Here is a 26,906-nt window from a genome sequence, read left to right as displayed (position 1 = left end):
TGGAGCTTGAGTGAATTCTCTGCTTTGCTACCTTCCACTCCTTTTCTGATATATTGATTAAGAGATCTTCTTCCCAATGTCCTCTTGGATCTTTGAAAGGTAGGGACTCTAATAAGATTTTATATAATGCGGAAATGGTGTTTAATTCCTCGAAATTGAGCAGTATTTTTTCCAGCATTGTGGAGGGTGCGAGGTGGGGGAAATCGGGCAATTTCTGTTTAACAAAATTTCTAATTTGAAGATAGTGAAAGAAATGTGTAGCTGGGAGGTTGAATTTTGAATGTAATTGTTCAAAAGATGCAAATATGTTGTCTATATAAAGATCTCTGAGCATTTTAATCCCAAAACTTTTCCAGGTATTAAAAACTGGATATGTTTGCGAGGGTTGAAAGAGGTGGTTCTCTTGCAGAGGTGTCACAGATAAAAGATTTTCTATCTTAAAATGCTTTCTAAGTTGGTTCCATATTCTGAGTGAGTAAAGCACAATTGGGTTATTAGTATATTGGCGATAACTTGCATTTATTGGAGAGCAGAGCAGGGAGTATAAAGAAGTACTACAGGATTTTACTTCTATTGCAGACCAAGCCTGTGTATGTTCATTTATTTGTGTCCAGGTTTTTATGGCTTGTATGTTTGCTGCCCAGTAATAAAACTGAAAATTAGGTAAAGCCATGCCACCTTCTGCCTGAGGTCTTTGTAGGGTCGTTCTTCGGATTCGTGGGTGTTTTGAGTTCCAAATGAATGAGGTTATTGTTGAATCTAACTGTTTAAAAAACAATTTATTGATATATATTGGAATGTTTTGAAATAAAAAGAGAAGTTTAGGAAGGATATTCATCTTAACAATGTTAATTCTTCCGGCTAGAGTGAGATGAAGGGTTGACCATCTATGCAAGTCTTGCTTAATTTTTTCCATACTGACGGCAAAATTTTGTTGATAAAGAGCTTTATGTTTACTTGTGATATTTACCCCTAGGTATTTAAACTGATCTGCTATGGTAAAAGGTAGGGTGTCCAATCTAATATTATATGCTTGTGAATTCACTGGAAAGAGTATACTTTTATTCAGATTAATTTTAAGACCAGATATCTTTTGAAATTCTGTTAGTGCTGTTAAAACTGCAGGGACAGTGTTTTCTGGGTCTGATATATATAAAACCATATCATCTGCATATAGAGAAATTTTCTGTTCCAGTCCTTCTCTGACAATCCCCTTTATCTGAAAAGAATTTCAGCAGTGAACCGCCAGTGGTGCAATGGCAATTGCAAACAGCAGTGGTGACTAGGGACATCCTTGTCTGGTACCACGTTCTAGCTTAAAGTAGTCTGAGCAAATGTAATTAATACAAACTGAAGCTTCTGGATTGGTATACAGTAGTTTGATCCATGCACAAATATTCGGGCCAAACCCAAATTTCTCCAATGCAGTGAAAAGGTAGTTCCATTCAATCATATCAAATGCTTTTTCTGCGTCTAATGATAGTAGTATCTCTGGGGTGTTTGATTTTGCTGGTGACTATATAGCATTAAACAAGCATCGGAGATTGGAAGATAGGTGTCGGCCTTTACTAAATCCAGTTTGATCCTGTGATATTACCGAAGGCAGCACTTTCTCCATCCTTCTAGCTAGAATTTTTGAGAGTATCTTAACATCATTATTCAGGAGTGAAATTGGTCTGTATGATGCACATTGTAACAAGTCCTTATTTTGTTTAGGAAAGATGGTGATTAATGCTTAACGAAATAGTTTGAGGTAGCATTTGGTTGTCTCTAGCTTCTGTAAATGTTGCCAATAAGAGGGGAGTTAGCTGAGTAGAGAATTTCTTATAAAATTCTACGGGGTAACCATCAGGGCCTGCTGATTTCCCTCTTTGAAGTGACTTTATAGCATCTAGTAATTCTGTTAGCGTCAGAGGTTTATCCAGTTCCTCAGCACTTAAAGCATCTATTTGTGGTGTCTGTAATGTATCCAGAAATACATTAGATGTGTGTTGTCTTCTTTGAGCTCAGTAGAATATAAGGATTTATAATAATCTCTAAATGCGTGCATTATATTTTTATGGTCAATAATTTCTTCTCCTTTCGTGTTGGTGATTACTGGTATTGCATTGCAAACTTCTTGTTTGCGAATTTGTTGAGCTAAAAGCTTATTAGCTGTTCCTCCGTGTTCATAGTAATGATGTCTAGACTTATAAATAAGTTGTTCAGTTTCTTTAGTTGTTAAGATGTTAAGTTCTGTAGGCAGGGCCTGTCTTTTCCTGTGGAGAGCTTCACTTGGACACCTGGCTTGTTCTTCATCTATTCTAGTAATTTCGGTTCTTAGCTCTGACACTTTCTTGGTTTCTAATTTATTTCTATGGGAAAGATATGAAATAATCTGTCCTCTTAAGAAGGCCTTTAGAGTTTCCCAGAGTGTTCCTGCAGAAACCTCTGTGGGCGTGTTTGTCTCTAGGAAGAAGCTGATTTGCTTGGATATAAATTCTGCGCAGTTCTCGTCGCCAATAGAAGAGGGTTAAGGCACCATCTATGAGGTGAGTGTGAGGGGCTTAATGATTTTAGCTCCAAGACTAGATTGGAGTTTTCAAAGCTCTCCATTTTCTCTCATCCACACTGCAACCCTGAGCTGCAGCTTTCAGAAATACCCAGCTTCGGAGAGTGTTTTCTAAAGTCTTCATTTTCGGGGGTTAAAAACACCAGGGAAATGTGTCCAAAAGTTGAAAAAAAGAAGAAAAATGCATGCTTGTGTGGATGAGATTTTTGTTGCAATCTTTCCCTGTGTTTATCCTTTAGCTTGGTTCACTTCTATATTTTTTAGTCTGGCTTCATGTATGGTAACAAAATATCTATATGTGACACTTGTGTTTAAATTATTCCTCTGTTTTTTGTGATTTCTCATCTTACAAAGCAGAAAGCATGGAAAATGGTGTCTTGGAAGAAGCTCAGTTCCAGTTTATGGAGCAGGATGCCATGCCAGATAAGAGGCTAGTCAAGAGAAGTCAGTGGTCAAAAAAAGCAGAATATTTCCTGTCTGTCGCTGGACAAATTGTTGGGCTTGGGAACATCTGGAGGTTCCCTTATCTGTGTTACAAAAATGGAGGAGGTAAGAGAATGTTGTGTTAGCTAACTAAAGACCAAAGGTCCCTTTTCCTCTGTTCCTTTAAGGTATTTAATAAACAACATTTTCAGGGAAGTGTAGTATAAGGTCACTTTATTACTAAGTAACATAATGACACACATAAGTAAGAATTTAACTGTGTCCTGTAAGTGTGACAATAATGATCCTATCTACTATATATATATATATATATATATATATATATATATATATATATATATATATAAAATCCTAAGCCTAAAAGTGCAACGATTTTGTGCAACGATTTTATGTGAAGTTTTTATGTCACGTTTTTTGTCACGCTTTAAATCGGGCTTATTTTAAAACCTACATATATCTGCTCGGTATCATTCTTTTGAGAATTTATCAAACTTTAATGTGATGTTGTTAGATTTTCAGATTCTTATTCCGTTTTTAAATTATTTAAACTAAAAAATATAATAAACTTGTGTCGCGAGATTTAACCACAGCCAGGGCCGGAAATAAAACACAAGAAGTTGGACAGCTGCTGTACAGGCTTTTAAATGTCTGAAGCGCTATGTGAGATGCAGATCACACGGCACAGCAGCTGATCGAGCAAAGAGGAGGTAAAAAAAAAAACTGTATTTGTTTCCCATTGTATCACCGTTTAAGAGGAGGTTTCAGAGAAGCGACTGCGTCTCCTTGGGGTGCGTTTAGCCCCCCACTTCACAACACAAGTGGCAGAGACACGAAGTGGCTGGTGCATAGCGAGCAAAGCGAGCATGGGGCAAACCCTGTAGTAAATCAATAAACCTATAACATACAGTCTTTGGAAGCTGGGAGAAAAGCAGTAATACAAGATCACAATAGAAAAAAAGAGCACAACAGAAATGATGGAGATTTGGGTTTGAATGAGGGAAATCCTGGGTCCTGGAAATATTGATTATATAGCTTCCTGAAGCAATCTCCAAAGAATTGAGGTTGATGAAACCGAGAAAGGACTGAGAAAAGTAAAAAGGGGTCAAGACTTTTTATGTGCCCACAAAATCTGTTTACAGTGCAACATTTAATTTGTAAGAGCTAAAGAAAGGTCGCAACTTGAACAGAATCTTAATAAAGATTCTTCATTGCCCTTTTGTTCAAAAGCCAGAGGGTTTTCGATCAACTTTTCCCTTGTATTGAATTTTGACATATTTCTGGGATTTTGTATTTTGAACTTTTAAAATCAATTTCTTGCCTGTTTAGACCCAAGCCTTCAAGGTAGACGTTAGGGAGACTAGCTGGCTTGATGTGTGCTTCTGTAGGCCCTGGACTGTCTTTGAGGCTCATTTTGGAGGCCTCACACCCTGTTAACCATGTTTGGAACTTCAACTCACAACTGTTTGATGTTTTAGTTTTCTGACCATGGGCTGACTTTGATTCCTTTGTTAGTCCCGTTTTTATGCTTTCCATTTCCTGGTGTATTTCACCATAAAATTCTTTAATAATTTTATATGATCACTTGCTCTGTCAGGTAATAACAGTGTCTACCTTCAGTGATTAATTTATTTTAATCAGAGATGCCAGAAATTAAACCAGCCTTGACCTGGCCCTAACACACTCACAGATTGATGCATTAAAACAAAAAACAGGAACACAGAACACACCCAAGTTACATCCGGAATGAATGTATCAGTAAATAATTAGGTAAACCAAGATACAAAATAGCCCACAAGACAATAATCCACCCTAAACACTAAAATATTACAAATACAGTCCAAAACTTAGTCCAGTACCAGATACAGTTGATGGTGAAGAATGGAATGTCACCAGTGAATAGTGAGAGAAATATACAGTTTGTCCTACTGTGAAGATACTTTCTATTGATGGTTTATAATGGAAGGAGCATGCTCTGTAGACAACGATTTCAAAGCTAAACAAAAACAAACAAGCTAGGCACAGGACACAGAACACAAATCCATGGAAAAACTGTAATTCACAGAGTATTTATAATCATATTCTTTCTCCAAGCAGCTCTCTAGTGGTGGAGTGACACTGAGGCTCCTGGGAATTGTAGTTCTTGTCAACCTACAACCTTTGGTTAGGATCTGTAACAAAGGCAGAGTCTTATGATTGGTATTTTTTTTATTTATTTCTGCACTTTGAGTCCTATTTTTGCTTTCCTTTATTCATGAATATGTGTTTTAGATGTCGCATAACTTAATTCTGTGGTTACTTCCAGTCTAGAAAGTTGCTGTAGAATATTATTTTGAGCTGTTTTTTGGATAACAGTTCGAATTCTGCTCTGTGGCCATATTGTGGAGTTTTCTGATCAAATCGATAGGCAATTGAACCAGAAGCATTTGGGTTTCACTTTCAAGGTATAAGTGAATAACTGCAGGAGTGGAGACACAACACTGCCAGAACACCCTGTAATCTTCATCCTAGCTGGGATCAAAGTATAATGGATAAACTGGGTGAACATGGATACTGGGAGCAGTTCATACCACCCCTAACAGAAAGTGTCAGTGTTCCTCGAGGCTGAATTCAATAAGGACACCCGCAGGGTTTCATGGGAATTGGAGTGAAGAAGTGTAGTCCTACTGAGGTCTTTGGGTGCTGCCAGAGGGCACTGCTGAGGGAGGACAACACTGGTTTCCATGTGACTCAGAAGTACTCCCAACATGCAATTCAGTGACAACAGAAGAATTCTCAGGTCCTACTTGAAAAGGAGCTTACCACCTCACATCAGAGAGTCAGAGTCTCAAAACTCACCAGGAGTTGAAGGAGAAGACATTTATTCAAGTGAAATGGTGGTATTTGTGGCTGTGTGCACTGTAAATGGAGGTCTGTCAAAATAAAAATGTATTATTTAAAACCTGGAGTTGTGTTGGGTGATATTGTATCTTAGGTTTGGGGCTCAGTGACGCTCCCTTGTGCTTACAATAAGGGTCATAGATGCAGTGTTCTTCCCAAACACTTTGTTCCTTTCCAAGTTTACTGAAAACAACAAAAACATAGAGTGTGTTTATTAAGTTCATTTTCCTGGTAAATGACTTCTGCATATTTTCAGTTTGATTTTGGTTTTACGATTGGATTTATTTGACTTGCCCATTTCAAGTATTTGCTTGTTTATTTTTTTGGCTCATGTCTCTTTTTCTGGTCCTTTATTTAAAAATGTCTCTGACGCCATTGCGATTCCAGAACACACAAATGCCAACTTTTAACAAGGGATATCTATAGAATCAACGAACACAGCAACGGTAGAGCCTGAAAACATATATGTGATGGTTTCACTTTGGTCTTGCACAAGGTTTTTGTTTTGTATTTGTTTTCCTTTTTTTATTGTGCTTTCCTGTCATTGTTTCATTGTTAATTTGTTTTAACTTGTGAATCACCTTCATTAATCCCTTTGTTAGTTTAATTATTTCCCCTTTATTTTTTTTATTATATTTAGTTTTAATGATATACTGTATGCGAGACGTGATTCCTAATTGGATAACAGCCCTCTGGTACTGTGTTTAATTTTGGGAATTTTTTGTGCCTTTGTTTTTCATTACTTAACAGAAGATCAATGTGCAAAAAGGAAAATAAACTTGTACCTTCTGTTTTCCACACAGGAGTCTTTTTAGTCCCCTATTTGCTCTTTCTGCTGACATGTGGTGTTCCTTTGTTCCTTCTGGAGACGGCTTTGGGCCAATACACAAGTGCTGGAGGCATCATCTGCTGGAGGAAGATCTGCCCTTTGTTTGAAGGTAAGGACTCAGCTCAGTTCACACTTGACTTTCTCCACTTGGTCCTCTGTGCTTTCTGTTTAACCTTTAACTACTTGCACCATTTCTCATCTCATAAGTACTTGCACCATGTACTTTATGCACCAGTGTTAAAATGGCTATTTATGTGCACGCTGTGAAGTTGTAATATAAAATATTGCAATAATTTAAAATTGTACATGTTTTTAATGTAATTTAATACCATATTACTGAATAGTATGACACAGTCTAGGACTAAACCTGATCCACTTCTCTAGTGCTCATTCATCACCAGTCACACTTTCATCCACAACATTGCACATGGATCACATTTCACTTCAGTTGTTGAATGTCATTGCAAGAAGAACATCTCATTGTTGTCATGCATACATAAGTACCCGCTCTGTGTACCAAGTGCACCATATGGAACTTGCAACTGTGCATCCACTCACAAATACTGGTTGGGGGCACACTGGAGGGAATCAATTGCAACACTGTTCTTGTAGTGAATCAAGCTGAGGACAGATGGTGGATGCTGCCAGTAGGTATAAGTAAAAGGACTTTGGAGAAGAATAATTGAGATTGGTGTACAAAATACACCAGCGTGAGTAGTTAAGGGTTAAGTAAATTACATAAAAACAGCCTTGGCTCATGTAACCATTTATATAGAGAGCCTTTAACAGTCTTCATGAAGTTGGACAGAACATTGTTAATGGAAAGTGCACTCTATAGGATAAAATACTGAAAGTACTGAACATCATCCTAGAGCACTTTGCAGTACGTAATTGTGGGATCTGCTTTTTAAAATAATAATGAATTTTAATAGAAACTTGTGGTACAAACTGAGTAAACTACAATACAGAGTAAGCAGAAAAATTAACACAATTATGTACTGAACAATTAAAAATTATAAAGCATTAATCAATAAATTGATAAAATGATACCCACTTTTACTTTTTCCACAAGTCTTTACAACAAAAATTTGCAAACACTACAAAAAAGAGAACCAATTGAAAAATTACAGGTGCCTATAAAACACACCAAAGGATACAGAATAAATACTTTCAGAAAATGTATTACAAAGATGGAATATTAAAAAAACAAACAAGGTGTACAAAATTAGATACAAAATAAATACAAAAATTAAAAAGCAGTGTGAGTAAATGAAACGACCAATCCTAGGTTTATACAAAAAATTTCAAAAAATATTATGAAGACCTAGACAAGCATATGGCATTAGGAAAAACTGTGAGTAGTTTCACTGGATTCCTAACCCATTCATGTGTTTAAAATTTTGGCCTGGCCGATGCATTTTCAGGAAGGAGCTCTGCTTCGGGACACAGCATATCAATATTGAACTTAAAAAGAATAATAGAACAAAATAAATAAGTAAAAAAGTGTTGCAATCCGTGGTGGCTGGTGAAAAAAATGTGGGCGGGGGTTCAGTTTTTGGAGAGACAAACTTAAGCAGCACTTCATAGCTTAGGAGATAAGAAAAAACACATACACAAACCATAATGTTTCCTACACACAGAGCATTTTTAGTAGTGAGAAGTGTGCTATATAAATGTAAAGAATTATTATTACTGTATTATTAGTAGTAGTAGCATAGCCAGAAATGTTTTCGTGGGTGGGCATATATGAAACTAGGTGGGCGAATAAAATTTTAGCAACATGAGACGGTTTATAGAACTTGACCATGAGCAGCCAAACAAAACAAATCCTTTAATAAACCCCTGCTCAGTAATGCACACAATGTTGGAAGATCCACACAAATTCAAAAGCCCAACCATTAAAGATAAAAATTGTCTTGGTTATTATAAGAAGAAACCTAAAAGAATGGCTTTATGATGATGCAAAAAAGAAAATCAAACAAAAAAAAACATTTAACTGGCATGATAGCATCAAAACTATAGACACCAATAATAGCCGATGGTGAACAACACTGTGAAGCGAATGTTTTTCTCTCTCTCGAGCGCTCGCTCAGTTCAACCTTTTTAATCTGCATGACCTTAACAAACAGTAGGCCTATTACTAAAGCACACTAAGGGAATAAAACACACAATGTATACAAAGACAAGAAAGTCTTTGCATGTTTTGTAATTATACAGGATGGTGTTTAATACTACGGTACACTAAGAATTATGTAAACATGTACAGTTACTGCATTATCAAATCAGCTATAAATATTATAATGTCAGTATTATGATATACAGTACTGGAAATAATTCTCAGAGGATTTCAAAAATAATATTTATTGTCAAAATTATAACAAAGCAAGCACAATATTTTGGACATACTGTATCTGTAACACTGCTCAAGGCCAATGCCATCATTATTTTTCCTTCTTAACATTCAACCAGTTGCTAAGGCTCACAAGTTTGTTCACATTTTCAGATGCTAGAATACTCTTTTTGTACATAATATGAAAAAGAAAAAAAGGCAGCTGCACAATGCAGCATGAAGCAAGATTATCAAAGACTGATTTTTAAATGCTTGCAAGAATAACAAACCACCTGAATCGCAGCATACCAAGTCTATTGTCAAGTTGTATGCAAATAACTTGTTTATATTTATTAATATTTAGTTTTTCCTTTGTGAAATAAATAACATTGCTTCGCATAGCATTGAATTGCTTCTCTGATTACTCATTTTGGGTACTTAATCCCACACAAATTGACATTACACCCAGTTAGTCAATTTCCATTTGTCATAAAAAGAGCTGGAAAATGTCCTTGGGTAAACTTGTCCTCAATCACTTGCCTGCTTCAGTCAGGTTTGTCTGGTCTAACCTCCTATACCTTTTTTTTTTTCTTCAAGCGAACGATTTATGAAGGGGTGTTTCATTAAAGAAATATACAAATTTTCTTTGATTTCTGAAGTTCTGCTTGAAGCTGCCATCTTCTTAAAGTCACTCTTGCTCAACATTAACGTTAAAGACGGGGGTCAACTATGAACCATTGACAACAACGTGACATCACATTAGATTATGTGACATGTCCATTCATATAGATTAAAAAAAGCCTAAAACAATACTAATTCACTGCCAATAAATGTCACAGTGTCTGGGGTGTACCTGGAAAACTCTGAAAGCAACCAATTAAAGGGCAGCCTCAGGTCACCTGCTTGGCAAAATATCAATGACTTACATACACTCTCATTTGGCCAGCGTGCTTCACGCGGAAATATAGGTATTCACACAGAATTTTTTTTTTTTAATTCACACAGAAACAAATACAAGTCGGAACCAATTTTTAATGCATGTTGAGATGTGCTGACACCAGACACGTTGTGCAAATAAACAAATTTATTTAATGATTATTTCACATTACCTAATTAATTTAAGTAGAGTTTTTAAAATATCTGGGGGGGGTAGCACCCTAGTGCCCCGCATTAAAAACCACTACTGGATGCAATATGTAACTCAAACAACAAAAAACAGAAACCATTGAACTACCTATTGAATAAGGTCAGATGTTCATTATAGCAGATCCACCTTCTACCAAGTGATCAAAAATGACACCTGGTGTGGGGGAGAACATGGAAACTCCATACCAACAAAGACCAGACTCCAACCCAGAAGGCTGGACCCATAAAGCAGCAGTGTTCTTGTACCATCCTAACTTAGAAATAATAGTCAGACTGTACATACTCAAATGCATTCAGTCATATTCTCAGTCATGGGGTCGCTACTCTCAAACACGCACACGCACACACACACACACACACACACACACAGAGGCCAATTCAATTCAGTTTATTTTTGTATAGCGCTCTTCATTTAGTGCAGGCTCAAACAAGTCCTCAGGTGAAATTCAGGTATAAATTTTAAAAATTACTAAATGCAAGATCTGTACACATAAAGACAAACAAAGTAGTCTGAAACTGATACACATAAATTGGTCCATTAATTCATTATTAAACTACTGTAACATCTGGGGGTCCACCATCAGTTATGACACTCAAGTTGAACACAGTGACAGTCCTGGTCATTCTATGGAGGAGTCTGTGCAGTCTCTTTGACAGAATCTTTCCATCCAATGATTTCAAGGCTCCCAGTGTCTCCAATTACTTTTCTATGGGCAGGATGTTGGAGGTGTGATGTGATGGAGTTTGCAGAAGCGGACAATGTTTACGTTTGTTTACACTCAGAAATGACCTGCTTCTGTCATCTGTGTTCTTAACTAGAATTACAGCACTGGACTGTGACAGGGTGTCAGAATGGTTCATATGCACGTACCTCAGTCTACTTGCTGAAATAGCGATTTTAGCATTGCACACATGTTTCATGAAAGATGGATGTATAAGTGATGCTGGTCAGAAGTACAAAGTGAAATTATTTTTGGATTACATATCCAAGTGTAATGTAATTTGTCTTAAGAGATGCATATACTAAGAGACAGCATTCTACCTACAGAGGCATCTAACCATTGGGTAGTACAGATGCCAGCTGTTATCCCATCTAGTTTTGGTACCTACCTTGTGCCCAGTGTGGCCAGAGTAGACTTAAGTCCTCTATGACCTTGTAATTCAATACTGAAAATGTTTCAGTGAATGGATTATAGTTTGGTTTTATGATCTAAAAGCTTCCAAAGGTGATAACAGAATATAACAGAACAGTAGAAGCTAAATTCAATAAATTCTGTGATATATATTTTTTAATGAAAAAATGCATTACATTTTTACACATTTTGGAGTCACCAAACATAGTTTTTAATGTGTTCACCAGCTGATCTATTTGCAGAAATTGTAACTGAGTAAAGGCAACAGGTTACAGTTATACACACAGTGATGCCCAGAACTTTCTTACGCTTCTTTGACAAATCGCTCAAAATCTTAAAGTGAATTCTTTGTTTGGATTTCTAGGTATTGGCTATGCCACTCAGTTTGTCATCATATTCAATAATGTCAGTTACATCATCATCCTGGCATGGGCCCTCTTCTATCTCTTCCACTGTTTCGGCTCAGAGTTACCTTGGGCCAGCTGCAACAACACCTGGAATACACGTAAGCCACAGTGACTGCAAACCGGGGCTGGGTAGGGTCTCCATGAGGCACAGTGGCACAATGGTTAGCAGAGCTTCAGAGTGCTGGGTTTGCTTGCCAATCTGTGCCCATATTTATCAAGCATCTCAGAGTAGGAGAATGATCATAACTGGCTCAAAAATCTCAAGTGACACAAATTTTGGAGTAGGAGTATTAGCATTTTATCAAGTTTCCTAATTTAGGAAACTACTCCTGACTTCACCAGGACTTAGGAGTACTTGTGAGCTGTCCTAACTGGCTAGGAACTGCCAGAAGAGATTGGCATGCACATTCTGGGAAGTGCTGGAATTTTTTGGAAATGCTAGACCACAATGAGCTCATAAAAACATAATGATTTGACAGAGTTGGAATAATTCTTATCACAAACCTGGTACATTGTGTGATCACATCAATGCAAAGAAGTCATGTGATGTCAGCAAAATGAGTTATACATTTTCTACATACAATTTATACATTTTCCCAACAATCTATGTGAGGTAATATGAAAGCAAGCTGTATTCATGCAGATTGCTGGTTTATTTAGGGTTGTTGGTGTGATTAATGGCACACACATAAAGACCATTGTCCTATGTGAATCTCAAGCAATGGATGCAAACTGTATTATTCTTGATGTTTTCGTGAACTGTAGAGTACTCGGTGAGAGTGGCATAAATCTTCTATTTCAGTGTAATCATGCCCCCATTTTATGTCATCTTCTTGGAAATAATGGTTTCCCTCAAAAGAGATGGCTGATGACTCCATTTCCAAACCTAACAGCTGGTGCTTAGCTTTCTTACTTTTATTATTATAATAATTATTATTATTATTATGATGATTATTATCATCTTTGTGGTGAAGCCTTAGTTTTAGTATCAGAAAACTATAAAACATCATCTTGATTTCCAAGAAAACTACAATCCACTTCATGAGTGCTATTTTGCAGTCTGGGGTGCCCTATAATTGTGACGTCATTCATTCTCACATGTGAACTCCTACTCCGCACTGGTAATGGGTGTAGGATGCTTCATAACTACTTCTCATGTCCTATTCTTTACTGCAATTCCGAGGAGTTCTTCTAAGATACTTGATAAATGAGTGGCACTGATCTGTATGTTTGTACACTTGCCCCATATCTACTTGGGTTTTGTCTGGTTCTCTTTTTTCTTCTCCATCACAAAGATATGAACTCTAGGTTGATAAATGAATCCGAACTAGCATGGTGCCTGTATGACAATGAGAATGTGACCTCCCATTGGACTGAAGTACAACCCAGGGTTAGATCCAGCCTTGTGCCCAGTGCTGCCTGAAAATAAATGAATGAATGAATGAATCCAAATTAAAGATAAATATAACAAAAGATTTGACTTCATTTGGTTCTGTTTCTGGATCTAAACTCCAATCCTTTCCTGAGCATAGTAAATCTGAGAGAAACTGTTCCTAAAAAAAGCCCATCTTAAGTCTTAAGTAAGTCCTAGGTATATTTCTACTCTAAATAAATTATACTAATTTCCATTATATATCTACATGTTTTGCTTAAAGAAAAGGGAGAACTTTTGATTCTTCTTCTAGGAGGGCAAACCACTGCCAAATGTAGATGCTGTACCACAGTGTGTAAGGTATTGCAATTATAGTTCAGCATATTCATTCACATGTTCTCGACCTACATTTTTCAAGAAGGAGTCATAGGATGCAAGGACCAGTTTTAACTGTATTAAGTATTTTTCTGATTAACACTCTGATCCTGAACTGGATTAGATGTGTTCAATGATGGATGAATGAATGGCAAGCACAGATGAGGGGACGCTTGTTGCTGCCGTTCCTCCCTCTTAACAATACTTTTCTATAAAATTCGAATTAACCTTGCACTTTTTGCACTTCTTTCATTTTATTTTGTTTTATGTATAGTTCTTGGATGCAATCAACTCGAACAGTATTGATTTTGGATTAATTTTTATGGACATTGCCTTGACTGGATTCGCAGCCTGAGGACAACTGAATCTGGCTGTGGTTCACTCGACAAGTCTTTCCTTTGATTATACGCTCCTGCCTGATGCTTGATCTACAAACCTTTTTCTCTGCACCTTAGAGATCCATGAGATGGAAATGTCCTGTCTCCTTGATTATAATGGAAATGCTGGACTGCTGTCAATTCCTTCTGTACGTGCTTTGACTTGGAATGACTGACAAGTGATCTGATGTTTGCAGTTACCTGGGTTTCAGCTTTGAGGCGATCACGCCTGTAATACCCATCGCAATATGGATGTGGTTGTATGTTAGAACTTCCAGATTCTGATAGCTATCTTTCATGTGAATCTTGTAATATTTCCTGCTATATTTATAGATTTTTTTGCTGCTTTGTGATTATTGCTTATTTGCACCACCCCACCCTGCCCATCTATCCTTCTCCACTGTGCTGTTCTGCATCTATGCTACTATCAGATAAGTATTGCTCTCTACTAAGCTGAAATACTTTTGTGACAAACTCCTTCATATTAAACAGTTTGTACAGAGCACGTGGTCAGACTGGAATATCCTAAAAGACACTGATATTGTGTGGCACCCAGATTATTTACATTGTAGGTCAGGTCGCTGTCACTGCAGGGCTGTGAATGAATACTTTTCTGGCAGCATTTGTTCAGGAATATGCCATCCTACTCATGACTTTGGAAATAAGAGTGTTAGTGTGCCAAATTTTCAATATGCTAAAATAATCTCTGGCTGTGGATCTATGCACAATGAACCCTCATCAGCTTATATTGTATTGTTTAACCTACGATTTCTTAATGGCAAAGTATTGGCGCTATCAGAATTCATTACACATTCCAACCTTGATGTGATATGCATAACAGGAACTGGCAAAAACTGAATGACTTTACGTCTGTCACAGAGGTGACACCATCCAAATCCGTTTACTTCTCAGAGGCTCGTAGCTCAAGACAAGGTGGAGGAGTCACAGTAATTGTTAGATCAGAGTTAAACATCAAAAGAGTCCCAACTGACTTTCCATTGTCTTTTGAGTGTCTGGCTCTTAAACTAGTAATGAAACCTGGTCCTGTCTTACTGATTATTGTCTATGTCTCCCAATATACAATGGGTCTTTCTTAACTGATCTGAATGATCTTTTTTTTTAAGCATTTTATTGATTTTATTAAATCAAATAGCTTTCCATACAAGCAAATCAAGTTTAACAAAACTAGGTTCGAAAACAAGTCAACCCCCACCCATGAGAAAGAGACCTAGGCCAATAGAGTAAAACTTTAAACTACTCAAAATAAATAAATAGATAAATTAATAAATTAATAAAAATAAATAGAATAACTCTGACTGATTTTTTAACCCAGTAAAGTTCCCTTTCCCAGACAGTAATACTTCTTGGAGATTTCAATATCTGTATTGACATTCCTACATGTAAACTGTGGAATGAATTCCTGTCCTTACTGGACTGTTTTGACTTGGTGCAACATGTTTATTTTCCTACCCGCTCTGGTGGTCATATATTGGACCTGATCTGCACATCTGGCTTATAACACTTAAACAAGTGATTAGTGACTCTCTGATCATAAAGTAGTGTTTTTCACTGTCTCACTACCTCTCCCTCCTCTTTCCTGTGAATGTCAAATTTCTTTCATAAAAATTAAAAATATCTATCCCTCTGTCCTTGCTGGATCCATTTCTGATCTTTTTCTGTCTTCCCCTATTCCATTAATGCTAGACAGTCTTGTTGACTTCTATAACTCAGCTCTTCATTCATCCATCCATTTTCCAACCTAGTGAATCCGAACACAGGGTCATGGGGGTCTGCTGAAGCCAATCCCAGCCAACACAGGACGCAAGAAAGGAACCAATCCCGGGCAGGGTGCCAACCCACCGCAGGACACACACATCCACACACTAGTGCCAATTTAGAATCACCAATCCACCTAACCTGCCTGTCTTTGGACTGTGGAAGGAAACCGGAGCACCTGGATGAAACCCACGCAGACACGGGAAGAACATGCAAACTCCACAGAGGGACGACCCTGGAAGTGAACCCGGGTCTCCTAACTGCGAGGCAGCAGCGCTACCACTGTGCCTTCATGCTGCCCGCCCTTCATTCAACACTAGGTAAAACTGCTCCTTTAAAACATAAGGAGGTTTCCTTCAAGTATTCAGCTCCATGGTATTCAGAATTATGGTCTATGAAAGCAGCTGGCCAACACCTTGAGAGAATGTCACATAAGACTGGCCTCACTGTGCACATCCAGGCTTTCTAAGATTATCAAATGGGTTACAGAGATGCACTAACTGCTGCCAAGAACATGCATTATGGCAGAATAATAGAAAGTGGCCATGTTAAACCAAGGGGTTATTTTTCTCTGTAGTTAATAAACTGCTTCAACCTGCATCTGGCCCAATTACCTCCTCTACTGAAGTCTGTGAAAAATTCCTCCACTTTTCCCGTAATGAAATTAAAGATGTAAATAATTCACCTAATGTAAAGCCATCATCCATTTATATATTTCCCTGTCTTCCCAGCTTTTGACACTGTCTAACATGTCATTCTACTGTCCAGATTGGAGAACATTCAAGGTTTCTCTGACACTGCCCTCTAGTGGTTTAAGTCCTATCTGACTAATAGGCAAGAGTTTGCAGCAGCAGGTACAGCTCATCACCAGTCACACAAGGAGTTCCTCTGTGCTCTGTCCTTGGCCTCTGCTTTTCTATAACTATATGCTTCCTCTCAGCCACATTATTCATAGCTATGGACTCGTTATCATTTTTATGCAGATGATACTCAACTGTATTTCAGTGTTAAAAGTGAAACTTCATTAGAGCTCTCTAAGCTCACAACTTTCCTCAGTGAAATTAAAACTTGGTTGGAGCAGAACTGTTTAAAATTAAATTGCACCAAAACTAAACTCCTGCTAATTGGCACTAAAGCACAATTTAAGAAAATGAGCTCCTTTTCTCATTAGGCCTTCTAATGCAAGGAATCTTGGTGTAATTTTTGATTTCACCTTTTCTTACTCTACCCATATAAACCACATTAAGAAACTTTCATTCTTCCACCTCCATAACAGATCCTGTTTTTTCTCTTTCCTCTCTTTTTCAAATGCTGAGAAACTTGTCCATGCTTTTATCACATCCTGCATCGATTCCTGTAACTCCATATTGGCAGGTGCCCCTTCAAAACTTATATCACATCTTTAGTTAATTCAAAACCCTGCTGCAAGAGACCTTACACGGACCAGCAACAGCAAGCACATCACACCCATCCTGCTTCACCTCCACTGGCTCTGTATGTCTTACTGGATTGAGTATAAAATTCTGTTAATAACCTACAAAACTTTAAATGGCCTTACACCAGACTATATCAGTGACCTTCTCCATTGCTATGAAACTGTTCACCCACTGAGGTCCTCTGATTCTGAGAATCTTGCTGTGCCTCACACTAACCTGCACTTGTTAGTGACAGGGCCTCCAGTTGTACAGAGCCCAGACTTTGGAATGACCTCCCTAAATTAATTAGATCAGCCCACTCAAATCATTCTTTTAAAAAACAACTTAAAACTCATCTGTTCAGAAAGGCTTTTACCTTAACCTAACATGCTGTCCATTCCTTCAGTTTATCTCTCTGACCAGATGCTCATGTTAATGTGTTTGCGTGTGTCTTATATCACAAATAATGGTATTTGTTCAGGCATTTCTTTTAGTATTGAATTTAGTATTATACTCTGTTTTATTCTTTCTTTTATTCTATTCAATGCTTTGTATATCCTGTATTTATTTGTTTATTGTTCTATGCAGAAAATATTTGTATCTTAAGCACAGTGAGTGTGGGAAAGGCCCAATATAAATAAAAAATATTATTTTGGATGGATGAAATTTTCTGGGTCCCAAACATACCATTTTATTTATTTTAACTTGGACCTTTTTCTGAGTTTATTTCAATTATCCTCAAATCAGGGTCATGGGGACTATCCAGGAAACACTGGACATGAGGCAGGTGCCAATCCTGGACAAGACACCAATCTGTTACAGAGTCCATCCACACACACATGCATAGTCACTCACACATGGCCACTTTCAAGTTACCAATTCACCAAAACTGTTTGTCTTTAGAAATGCTTGAGGAGAACTGGTGATCCCAGAGGAAAACCTGCCAGACAAGGGAAGAATGTGCAAACGTCAACCAGACAAGCACCAGGATTCTGAATCTGTGATGCAGTTCTGTTAACTCCTGAGCCACTATGCTGCCATCTATTTATTGGGCATAGTCCCCAAAGTACTGATGAATAATTTGATGCATTTTAAATAGTAAATAAAATAATGTGCTTTGCTGTTATATCAGCATTCATGTCAATATTGTGATTAATATTATTGTGGCAAGTGTTATCACTGTCTTATCATTAACATCTATATTTACATACAAGATCAAAGTTACTCTGCGGCCATTAAAGAAACTACAAGTGACTTTCGATGCATATGTAAATACAGGCAACTAGTTCTTCTTGTCTCTCTAATGCATTAATGATGTCTGTCTCCTTTCTAAAACTAACAGCTGACTGCAAACAATTTGACCAGGATGACCGCACCATCAACTGGACAAAGCAGGAGAATACCACCTCACCAGCAAAGGAGTTCTGGGAGTAAGACAGCTGGTCCTTGAACACTGCTTTTTAATCATACCTTTTCAAAAACTTCTAGGATGGTCCAGTGCATCCTTTCATTTTGACTGGATGGTCAGCTAACCCACAAACCTCTGCTTAAAAAGTCATTTGTTCTTTTAGTCCAGTGGTTCTCGATGTTCAGTCCTCAGGGTAGCCTGTGGCTGCAGGTTTTTGTTCCAACCAGTTTCTTAGTCAGTCAATCAGTCTTTGTTACCTTTAATCAATGTTATTGTTTAATTGAATGGCTCATTTCCTTTTATTTTGCACTTAGAAAAGTTCAGTTGTGTCAGATTTACACTTGTAAGAAATTAAGACATAGTTGTATTTTTTTCTGTGGAGTTTGCTTTCCTAATTGTATTGGAATAACAAGTTAATAATGAGCAGAGCAGACATCAGCACAAATGTCTCTGAAAGAAGCTACTAGTCAGTGTTACCCTTCCATCCATCCATTTTCCAACCCGCTGAATCCAAACACAGGGTCACGGGGGTCTGCTGGAGCCAATCCCAGCCAACACAGGGCACAAGGCAGGAACCAATCCCGGGCAGGGTGCCAACCCACCGCAGGACACACACAAACACACCCACACACCAAGCACACACTAGGGCCAATTTAGAATCGCCAATCCACCTAACCTGCATGTCTTTGGACTGTGGGAGGAAACCGGAGCGCCCAGAGGAAACCCACGCAGACACGGGGAGAACATGCAAACTCCACGCAGGGAGGACCCGGGAAGCGAACCCAGGTCCCCAGGTCTCCTAACTGCGAGGCAGCAGCGCTACCACTGCGCCACCGTGCCGCCCAGTGTTACCCTTTTATGTACATATTTATAAATACTTGTCTAAATAACCAGAACATTAAAAAAAAATTAAAAGAAAAAGAGTTCATTCTTACCCATCTAAGAGATACAAATTCCTGCTTTATTCAGTAATGATATACAGTAGCATAACCAGTTTGTAATTTAAGAGTCCAATTAAAACAAGAAGTGAGTGGGACAAAAACCTGCAGCCACCGTGGGCCCTGAGGATTAAACGTTGAGAACCACTGCTTTAGTTTGTTAGGTCAGCCAGACTTTCCACCTTGACAGGGCTGAGGAGATGTAACTGAACGGTTAAAGAAAATGAATACTGATAAATCAGAAAGTTCTGAGCCCGATCAATTACAATGTTCAGCACCGATGTCCTCCCGTACACAAAAATCAGTGTCATTTATAGATTTGTTGTGCTGAACCTGTTTCTGAAATAGGAGATTCTCTCCCGCAAAACTGTTTCAGAGAGATAATCAGATTCAGTGAAAAACACAGTTTTGAAAGCAATTATTGATTTTATAAAAAATAAGTTAAGGTTGCTTAACGGCATAAATATTTTTGAGCTGAAAAATGGCAAGCTTACTCATTATTAATGTTAGTGGAGGTAGAAGAAACACAAAATCAAGTATATGCTACACATTTTTTGCAATCTTTCACTATTTATTTATCCCATTCATTCAAAGTAGCCAGAAATGTATATTGAGAAGGTTAGAACAATGTATTTTTACTGTCCAGAAGAAAGCTGTTGTTTAAATGTTTTTTATGCAAGTATGCACGGTCAAGTTGATCTGACCATCCATTGTCTGACCAGGTAACAGGTAAGCAAATAGTAAAATAATACGAAGCCAAAACAAAACAAGCATGTGCCACAAAGGAATACAAAGGCGGAAACCATAAGGAACCAGTTGTGGAGCTTCTTCCTTCCTAGGAGGTCGGGTGCAGTGTGAGTTGGGTGGTGGCCGAAGGCAGGGACCTTGGCGGTCCGATCCTCGGCTACAGAAACTGGCTCTTGGGACATGGAATGTCACCTCTCTGAAGGGGAAGGAGCCTGAGCTAGTGCGCGAAGTTGAGAGGTTCCGGCTAGATATAGTTGGACTCACCTCGACGCACAGCTTGGACTCTGGAACCAATCTCCTTGAGAGGGGCTGGACTCTCTACCACTCTGGAGTTGCCCCCGGTGAGAGGCGCCGAACAGGTGTGGGTATACTTATTGCCCCCCAACTTGGAGCCTGTACATTGGGGTTTACCCCGGTGGACGAGAGGGTAGCCTCCCTTCGCCTTCGGGTGGGGGGACGGGTCCTAACTGTTGTTTGTGCGTATGCACCGAACAGCAGTTCGGAGTACCCACCCTTTTTGGAGTCCCTGGAGGGGGTGCTAGAGGGCATACCTTCTGGGGACTCCCTCGTTCTGCTGGGAGACTTCAATGCTCATGTGGGCAATGACAGTGAGACCTGGAAGGGCGTGATTGGGAGGAATGGCCCCCCTGATCTGAACCCGAGCGGTGTTTTGTTATTGGACTTCTGTGCTCGTCACAGATTGTCCATAACGAACACCATGTTCAAGCATAGGGGGGTTCATATGTGCACTTGGCACCAGGACACCCTAGGCCTCAGTTCGATGATCGACTTTGTGGTCGTGTCGGACTTGCGGCCACATGTCTTGGACACTCGGGTGAAGAGAGGGGCGGAGCTGTCAACTGATCACCACCTGGTGGTGAGTTGGCTTCGATGGTGGGGGAGGATGCCGGTCAGGCGTGGTAGGCCCAAACGTGTTGTGAGGGTCTGCTGGGAACGTCTGGCAGAGCCCCCTGTCAGAAGTAGCTTCAACTCCCACCTCCGGCAGAACTTCGACCACATCCCGAGGGAGGTGGGGGACATTGAGTCCGAATGGGCCATGTTCCGTGCCTCTATTGTTGAGGCAGCTGACCAGAGCTGTGGCCGTAAGGTGGTCGGTGCCTGTCGTGGCGGCAATCCCCGAACCCGCTGGTGGACACCGGCGGTGAAGGATGCCGTCAAGCTGAAGAAGGAGTCCTACAGGACCCTTTTGTCCTGTGGGACCCCGGAGGCAGCTGATAGGTACCGGCAGGCCAAGCGGAATGCGGCTTTGGTGGTTGCTGAGGCAAAAACTCGGGCGTGGGAGGAGTTTGGGGAGGCCATGGAGAATGACTTTCGGACGGCTTCGAGGAGATTCTGGTCCACCATCCGGCGTCTCAGGAAGGGGAAGCAGTGCAGTGTCAACACTGTATATGGTGGGGATGGTGCGCTGCTGACCTCGACTCGGGATGTTGTGGGTCGGTGGGGGGAATACTTCGAAGACCTCCTCAATCCCATTAACATGCCTTCCAATGAGGAAGCAGAGCCTGGGGACTCAGAGGTGGGCTCCCCCATCTCTGTGACTGAGGTCACCGAGGTGGTCAAAAAACTCCTTGGTGGTAGGGCCCCGGGGGTGGATGAGATACGCCCGGAGTTCCTCAAGGCTCTGGATGTTGTAGGACTGTCTTGGCTGACACGCCTCTGCAACATCGCATGGACATCAGGGACAGTGCCTCTGGATTGGCAGACCGGGGTGGTGGTCCCCCTCTTTAAGAAGGGGGATCGGAGGGTCTGTTCCAACTACAGAGGGATCACACTCCTCAGCCTCCCTGGAAAAGTCTATTCAGGGGTCCTGGAGAGGAGGGTCCGTCGGATAGTCGAGCCTCGGATTCAGGAGGAACAGTGTGGTTTTCGTCCTGGTCGCGGAACAGTGGACCAGCTCTATACCCTTAGCAGGGTCCTGGAGGGTGCATGGGAGTTTGCCCAACCAGTCTACATGTGTTTTGTGGACTTAGAAAAGGCATTCGACCATGTCCCTCGGGGAATCCTGTGGGGGGTACTCCGAGAGTATGGGGTACCGGCCCCCCTGATAAGGGCTGTTCAGTCCCTGTACGATCGGTGCCAGAGCTTGGTCCGCATTGCCGGCAGTAAGTCGAACCCGTTTCCAGTGAGAGTTGGACTCCGCCAGGGCTGCCCTTTGTCACCGATTCTGTTCATATCTTTTATGGACAGAATTTCTAGGCGCAGCCAGGGTGTTGAGAGGGTCCAGTTTGGTGGGCTCAGGATTGGGTCACTGCTTTTTGCAGATGATGTTGTCCTGTTTGCTTCATCAGGCCGTGATCTTCAGCTCTCTCTGGATCGGTTCGCAGCCGAGTGTGAAGCGGCTGGGATGAGAATCAGCACCTCCAAATCCGAGACCATGGTCCTCAGCCGGAAAAGGGTGGAGTGCCCTCTCAGGGTTGGTAGCGAGATCCTGCCCCAAGTGGAGGAGTTCAAGTATCTCGGGGTCTTGTTCACGAGTGAGGGAAGAATGGAGCGTGAGATCGACAGGCGGATCGGTGCGGCATCCGCAGTAATGCGGGCATTGCATCGGTCTGTCGTGGTGAAAAAGGAGCTGAGCCGCAAGGCGAAGCTCTCAATTTACCAGTCGATCTATGTTCCTACCCTCACCTATGGTCATGAGCTATGGGTAGTGACCGAAAGAACGAGATCGCGAATACAAGCGGCTGAAATGAGTTTCCTCCGCAGGGTGTCTGGGCTTTCCCTTAAAGATAGGGTGAGAAGCTCAGTCATCCGGGAGGGGCTCAGAGTAGAGCCGCTGCTCCTCCGCATCGAGAGGAGTCAGATGAGGTGGCTCGGGCATCTGATCAGGATGCCTCCTGGACGCCTCCCTGGTGAGGTGTTCCGGGCACGTCCAACCGGGAGGAGGCCCAGGGGAAGACCCAGGACACGCTGGAGGGACTATGTCTCTCGACTGGCCTGGGAACGCCTTGGGATTCTCCCGGAAGAGCTAGAAGAAGTGGCCGGGGAGAGGGAAGTCTGGGCATCTCTGCTCAAGCTGCTGCCCCCGCGACCCGACCTCGGATAAGCGGGAGACAATGGATGGATGGATGGATGGATGGATGTTTTTTAAAAAATAAACATTTCTTACACACTCCTTTGGATTTTTCCCCCAACATCATGGGAGCAGTGTTTTTTTCCAAGTCTATCAATAATTATTAATTATTTTTAATTATTTTTCTCTAAAATAGTGTGTTTTTTCATTTTAAACCTTCATCTTTCATAACTTGGATGTGATAGAGCAATTCTGTTGATAGATATGGATTCAGCACCGTCAAATCCATAAGGAACACCTACAATTCTTTGATAAGGACAAGGTTGTTTTCTTTTTTTTGCAGACTAATGTTACCTGATACCCTAATAATACTAAACCAGTTTTATTTTTTAACATATTACCAATTAAAACTGACACACTTTCAAAACTTCCTGTGCTTCTTAGTCTTGTGCAATGACTCTTTTGTAGCAGAGTTCATTGGTATAACATGTCCCACAAAGGTAGACCTTCAGATTAGGAAGCAGGTGAACTCTCTGAATTCAAGGTTTCACAGGGCAGGCATTTCAATCCCTGCAGTATAAGCAGAGGTATTGCTCTGACACAGAAGGAGCACATCAGTAGTTTTACTTGCTGTGTAGAATGAACTAAACTAAAAGAAGTGGCATTTCAGAACACAGTCCATAGTTGGGTACAAATTGGCCCAAATATAGGAAGCAATTGGTAATGTTGAAGGGAACTTATATTCAGAATCAGGTGATGTTAACAGTTTTTTCTCCCAAGATTGAATGCTGGGGGTGCAGCTCTTTTTTATACACATGAACAATCTGATAAGAATGTAATCAAATGCAGATAAAATCAAACTAGGTGGAAGGGCAGATAATGGCAATTATAGAATCTGTTACAGAGTGACCTAGACAGCATACAGGCTTGGAAACCTGAAATCTAACACAAGTAAATAAAAAGTATGACATATAGGAAGTATAAATGTTACATTTGAATATACAATGGAAGGTGTAAAACTTGAAAGTACGCCTTATGATAAAGACCTGGGGCCTCATGCATAATGCTGTGCGTAGAATTCACACTAAAACATGGCGTAAGGACAAAAGCGGAAATGTTCGTATGCACAAAAAAATCCAATTGCATAAATCTGTGCATTCGCCAACTTCCACATTCTTCCGCTACATAAATCCCGGTCAGCATGAAAAGTAACGTACGTGCCTGCTGCCACTCCCAAACTCTTCCCAGAATTACGCCTCTTTGAATATGCAAATCAATATGAATAGCCCTTAAGCTCAGGGTTCTGTGAAAAGGCAATAGCAAAAGCACAGGAAGAAATAGAAGAATTTCAGCGAATACCAAGTGGAGGCAAGGAAAAACATACTATTTGTTGGTTTTAACAGTGGTATAAACAACAAAAGGAAGTTGATCGAGTTAGAGTATCAGAGAAACTCAAATCCTCAAGTTCACAAAGTCGCACAGTGCCCGAAATAAAAAAGAAGTTGTCAGATATCAAAGTCACCGTGTAAAGGCGAATCGTAGCCCACTGTCAGAGTGTCATATGAAAACTTGTTAGGGTACAAAGAAAAAAAAAATAGGGACACAGTGGGAAAAATCATGTAGTTTATTTTGTCATTAAAGTAGAATATCATAAACTTCATCTTAAAATTGTTTAATTTACTAATTTCTCAAATCCCATCGTAACTAAAGTAGCACATTAAATGCTTTGTTTTGTATATGTTCTTCTATGTGCTCTATGTGTGTGAATCACTATGTGCTTCTTAAACGGGCTTTCTCTTCCTCCGACAGGACTCAGAATCCATTACATTTGTGATATTACAGCTCTCTGAATAATTAAAATACTGAGATGTATACTTGATATTTTCATGATGATAGGAGTTAAAGCATGTTATTAAACATGGGAACACAGTGGCGCAGTGATAGTGACAAGCTGGCGTCCCATCCAGAGATTGTTCTTGCCTCACGCAAGATGCTTGTTGCGCCGTGCGGAACCTTCAATTAAATAATATATTGCAGCAGTACTGTCTCTTTCAAACGTACTAACCCCCAATTCCTGTCCTTCCTTTTCTTTTTTCCAAATACCCAATCACCATACAATCAGCTCTGTAATAGGTGTTAAGCCATCTGTAAGCTGAGAACGCCGATTCCTCAAAACTTTTAAGGAACATTGAAATATCTTCGTAGTACATGTTTAATTATTCTATCCTCCCAGTGTCGCACCAGCCCCAGCAATAATACAGTGTGAGGCAGGAACAATCCCTGAACGGGACACAAGCTCCTTGCTAGCGCTGCGACACCGTGTCCTCACATGTTTAATTATTAACAATATAATTTAAATTAAGTTAAAGTTTTATCTGTATAATATAATAAACATATTTTGCTGCACTTCATCTTAAAAATACATGCTAAAGTGTCTCAGGTTGTGCAATATTATAACTGTATCGCAAGTTTACAGTGAGGTAATTGTATTTATAAGTAAAAACAGTTCTACAAGAAGTACTTGATAGACTGATTAAGTGCATTTATAGTTCTGTTTATGAACCGCGAGGTCAGTACAGGAAAGGCTCTGAAACGTTTGTCGCATGAGAGCAGTTCAAATAGACAGCATGGCTGAGGCAGCATGTGCTTGATGCTGTATACCGATAATTCTCTTTCCGATCAGCTGCTGTAGAGCTGTGATTCCACACTCAGATACAGTGATATAAATACTCTGAGTGGTGCAGTGAGAGTAATATGGAAAAAGATGATCCGCTGTGGCAACCCCTAACAGGAGCAGCTGAAAGAAGGAGAAGAAGGTGCAGTGAGAGTAACAAAGCTAAAGCAGCTATGGTATTTGAAATAGTTTGGCTATTCCATGGACCATTATATTGTTAGAGGTTAATTACAATCAGATGCCTCAAACTAATATACAATATGCGGTTAATTTCAGTGTATATGATAAAGCCGCATCAGGGATGTGGATCTAAAAAAGAAAGGGAAACCACAATGGAACAAAAGCACTGCTTTGACGCTGAGTGCCGGCAGTTTGCAAAACCGAGCGCAGAACTTGCGTACGCCAGGGTTTGAGCTAGTGTGAAAATGTGCGTGGCTTTACGCCAAGTTTAGGTTTTATACATTGTGATTTTAACGTGGAAACTGGAGTACGCAACATTTTTGTGCGTACGCTGTATTTATACATGAGGCCCCTGGAGTTTACAGAAGTAACCAAGAAGACTAATAGGGTATAAGTATATATCACGATGTGTTCAGCTGAAATCAAGGGAGACCATGTTTAAGTTATATAAGATACTAGTGAGGCCTAACCTCAGTTTAGTTTTGGTGTCCATAGCAATGCTAGTTAAGGTTCAGAGGTGAGAGATTACACTGATGCTGAGACTGAGACGTTTGAACTACGAGGAACGATTGCAGGAGTTAAACCTTTTTAGTTTAAGAAAACAGAGATTAAGAGTGGACATGATTGAAGTGTTTAAAATTATGAAAAGGGATTAGTATATTAGATCCCAGTTGTTACTTACTCTGCAACAAGAACATTGGGACACGGTTGAAAACTTGTTAGGGAAGATTTTGCACAAATGTTAGAAGGTTTTTCTTCAAACAAAGAACCATAGACACATGAAATAAATTACTAACTAGTGTGGTGAATAGCAGAACTGAAATCTCGACTTGATGTTATTTTGAAAAATCTTGGTGAATATGATGGATGAGCTTGTTGGATCATATGGCCTGCTAT

At 39.9% G+C, this 26,906-nt stretch overlaps 2 protein-coding genes across 2 annotated transcripts in view; both read left to right on the top strand.

Moving 5' to 3' along the window:
- Positions 1 to 26,906, top strand: part of LOC114649272 (promotilin-like) — an 81,989-nt gene that overhangs the window by 21,297 nt on the left and 33,786 nt on the right. The gene's annotated exons all lie outside the window — the stretch shown is intronic.
- LOC114649273 (sodium- and chloride-dependent GABA transporter 2-like) overlaps positions 1 to 26,906 on the top strand; it is a 46,215-nt gene that overhangs the window by 3,981 nt on the left and 15,328 nt on the right. The window contains exons 2-5 of the mRNA XM_028798776.2: positions 2,980 to 3,100; positions 6,676 to 6,810; positions 11,674 to 11,814; positions 18,374 to 18,461. Coding sequence (XP_028654609.1) covers positions 2,980 to 3,100; positions 6,676 to 6,810; positions 11,674 to 11,814; positions 18,374 to 18,461 — 485 coding nt within the window. The remainder of the gene's footprint in view (positions 1 to 2,979; positions 3,101 to 6,675; positions 6,811 to 11,673; positions 11,815 to 18,373; positions 18,462 to 26,906) is intronic.

This window comes from Erpetoichthys calabaricus, chromosome 3, assembly GCF_900747795.2.
Source record: "Erpetoichthys calabaricus chromosome 3, fErpCal1.3, whole genome shotgun sequence".
Classification (NCBI taxonomy): Eukaryota; Metazoa; Chordata; class Cladistia; order Polypteriformes; family Polypteridae; genus Erpetoichthys; species Erpetoichthys calabaricus.
The sequence above is the reverse complement of the archived record's forward strand: the minus strand, read 5'-3'. Positions and strand labels throughout refer to the sequence as shown.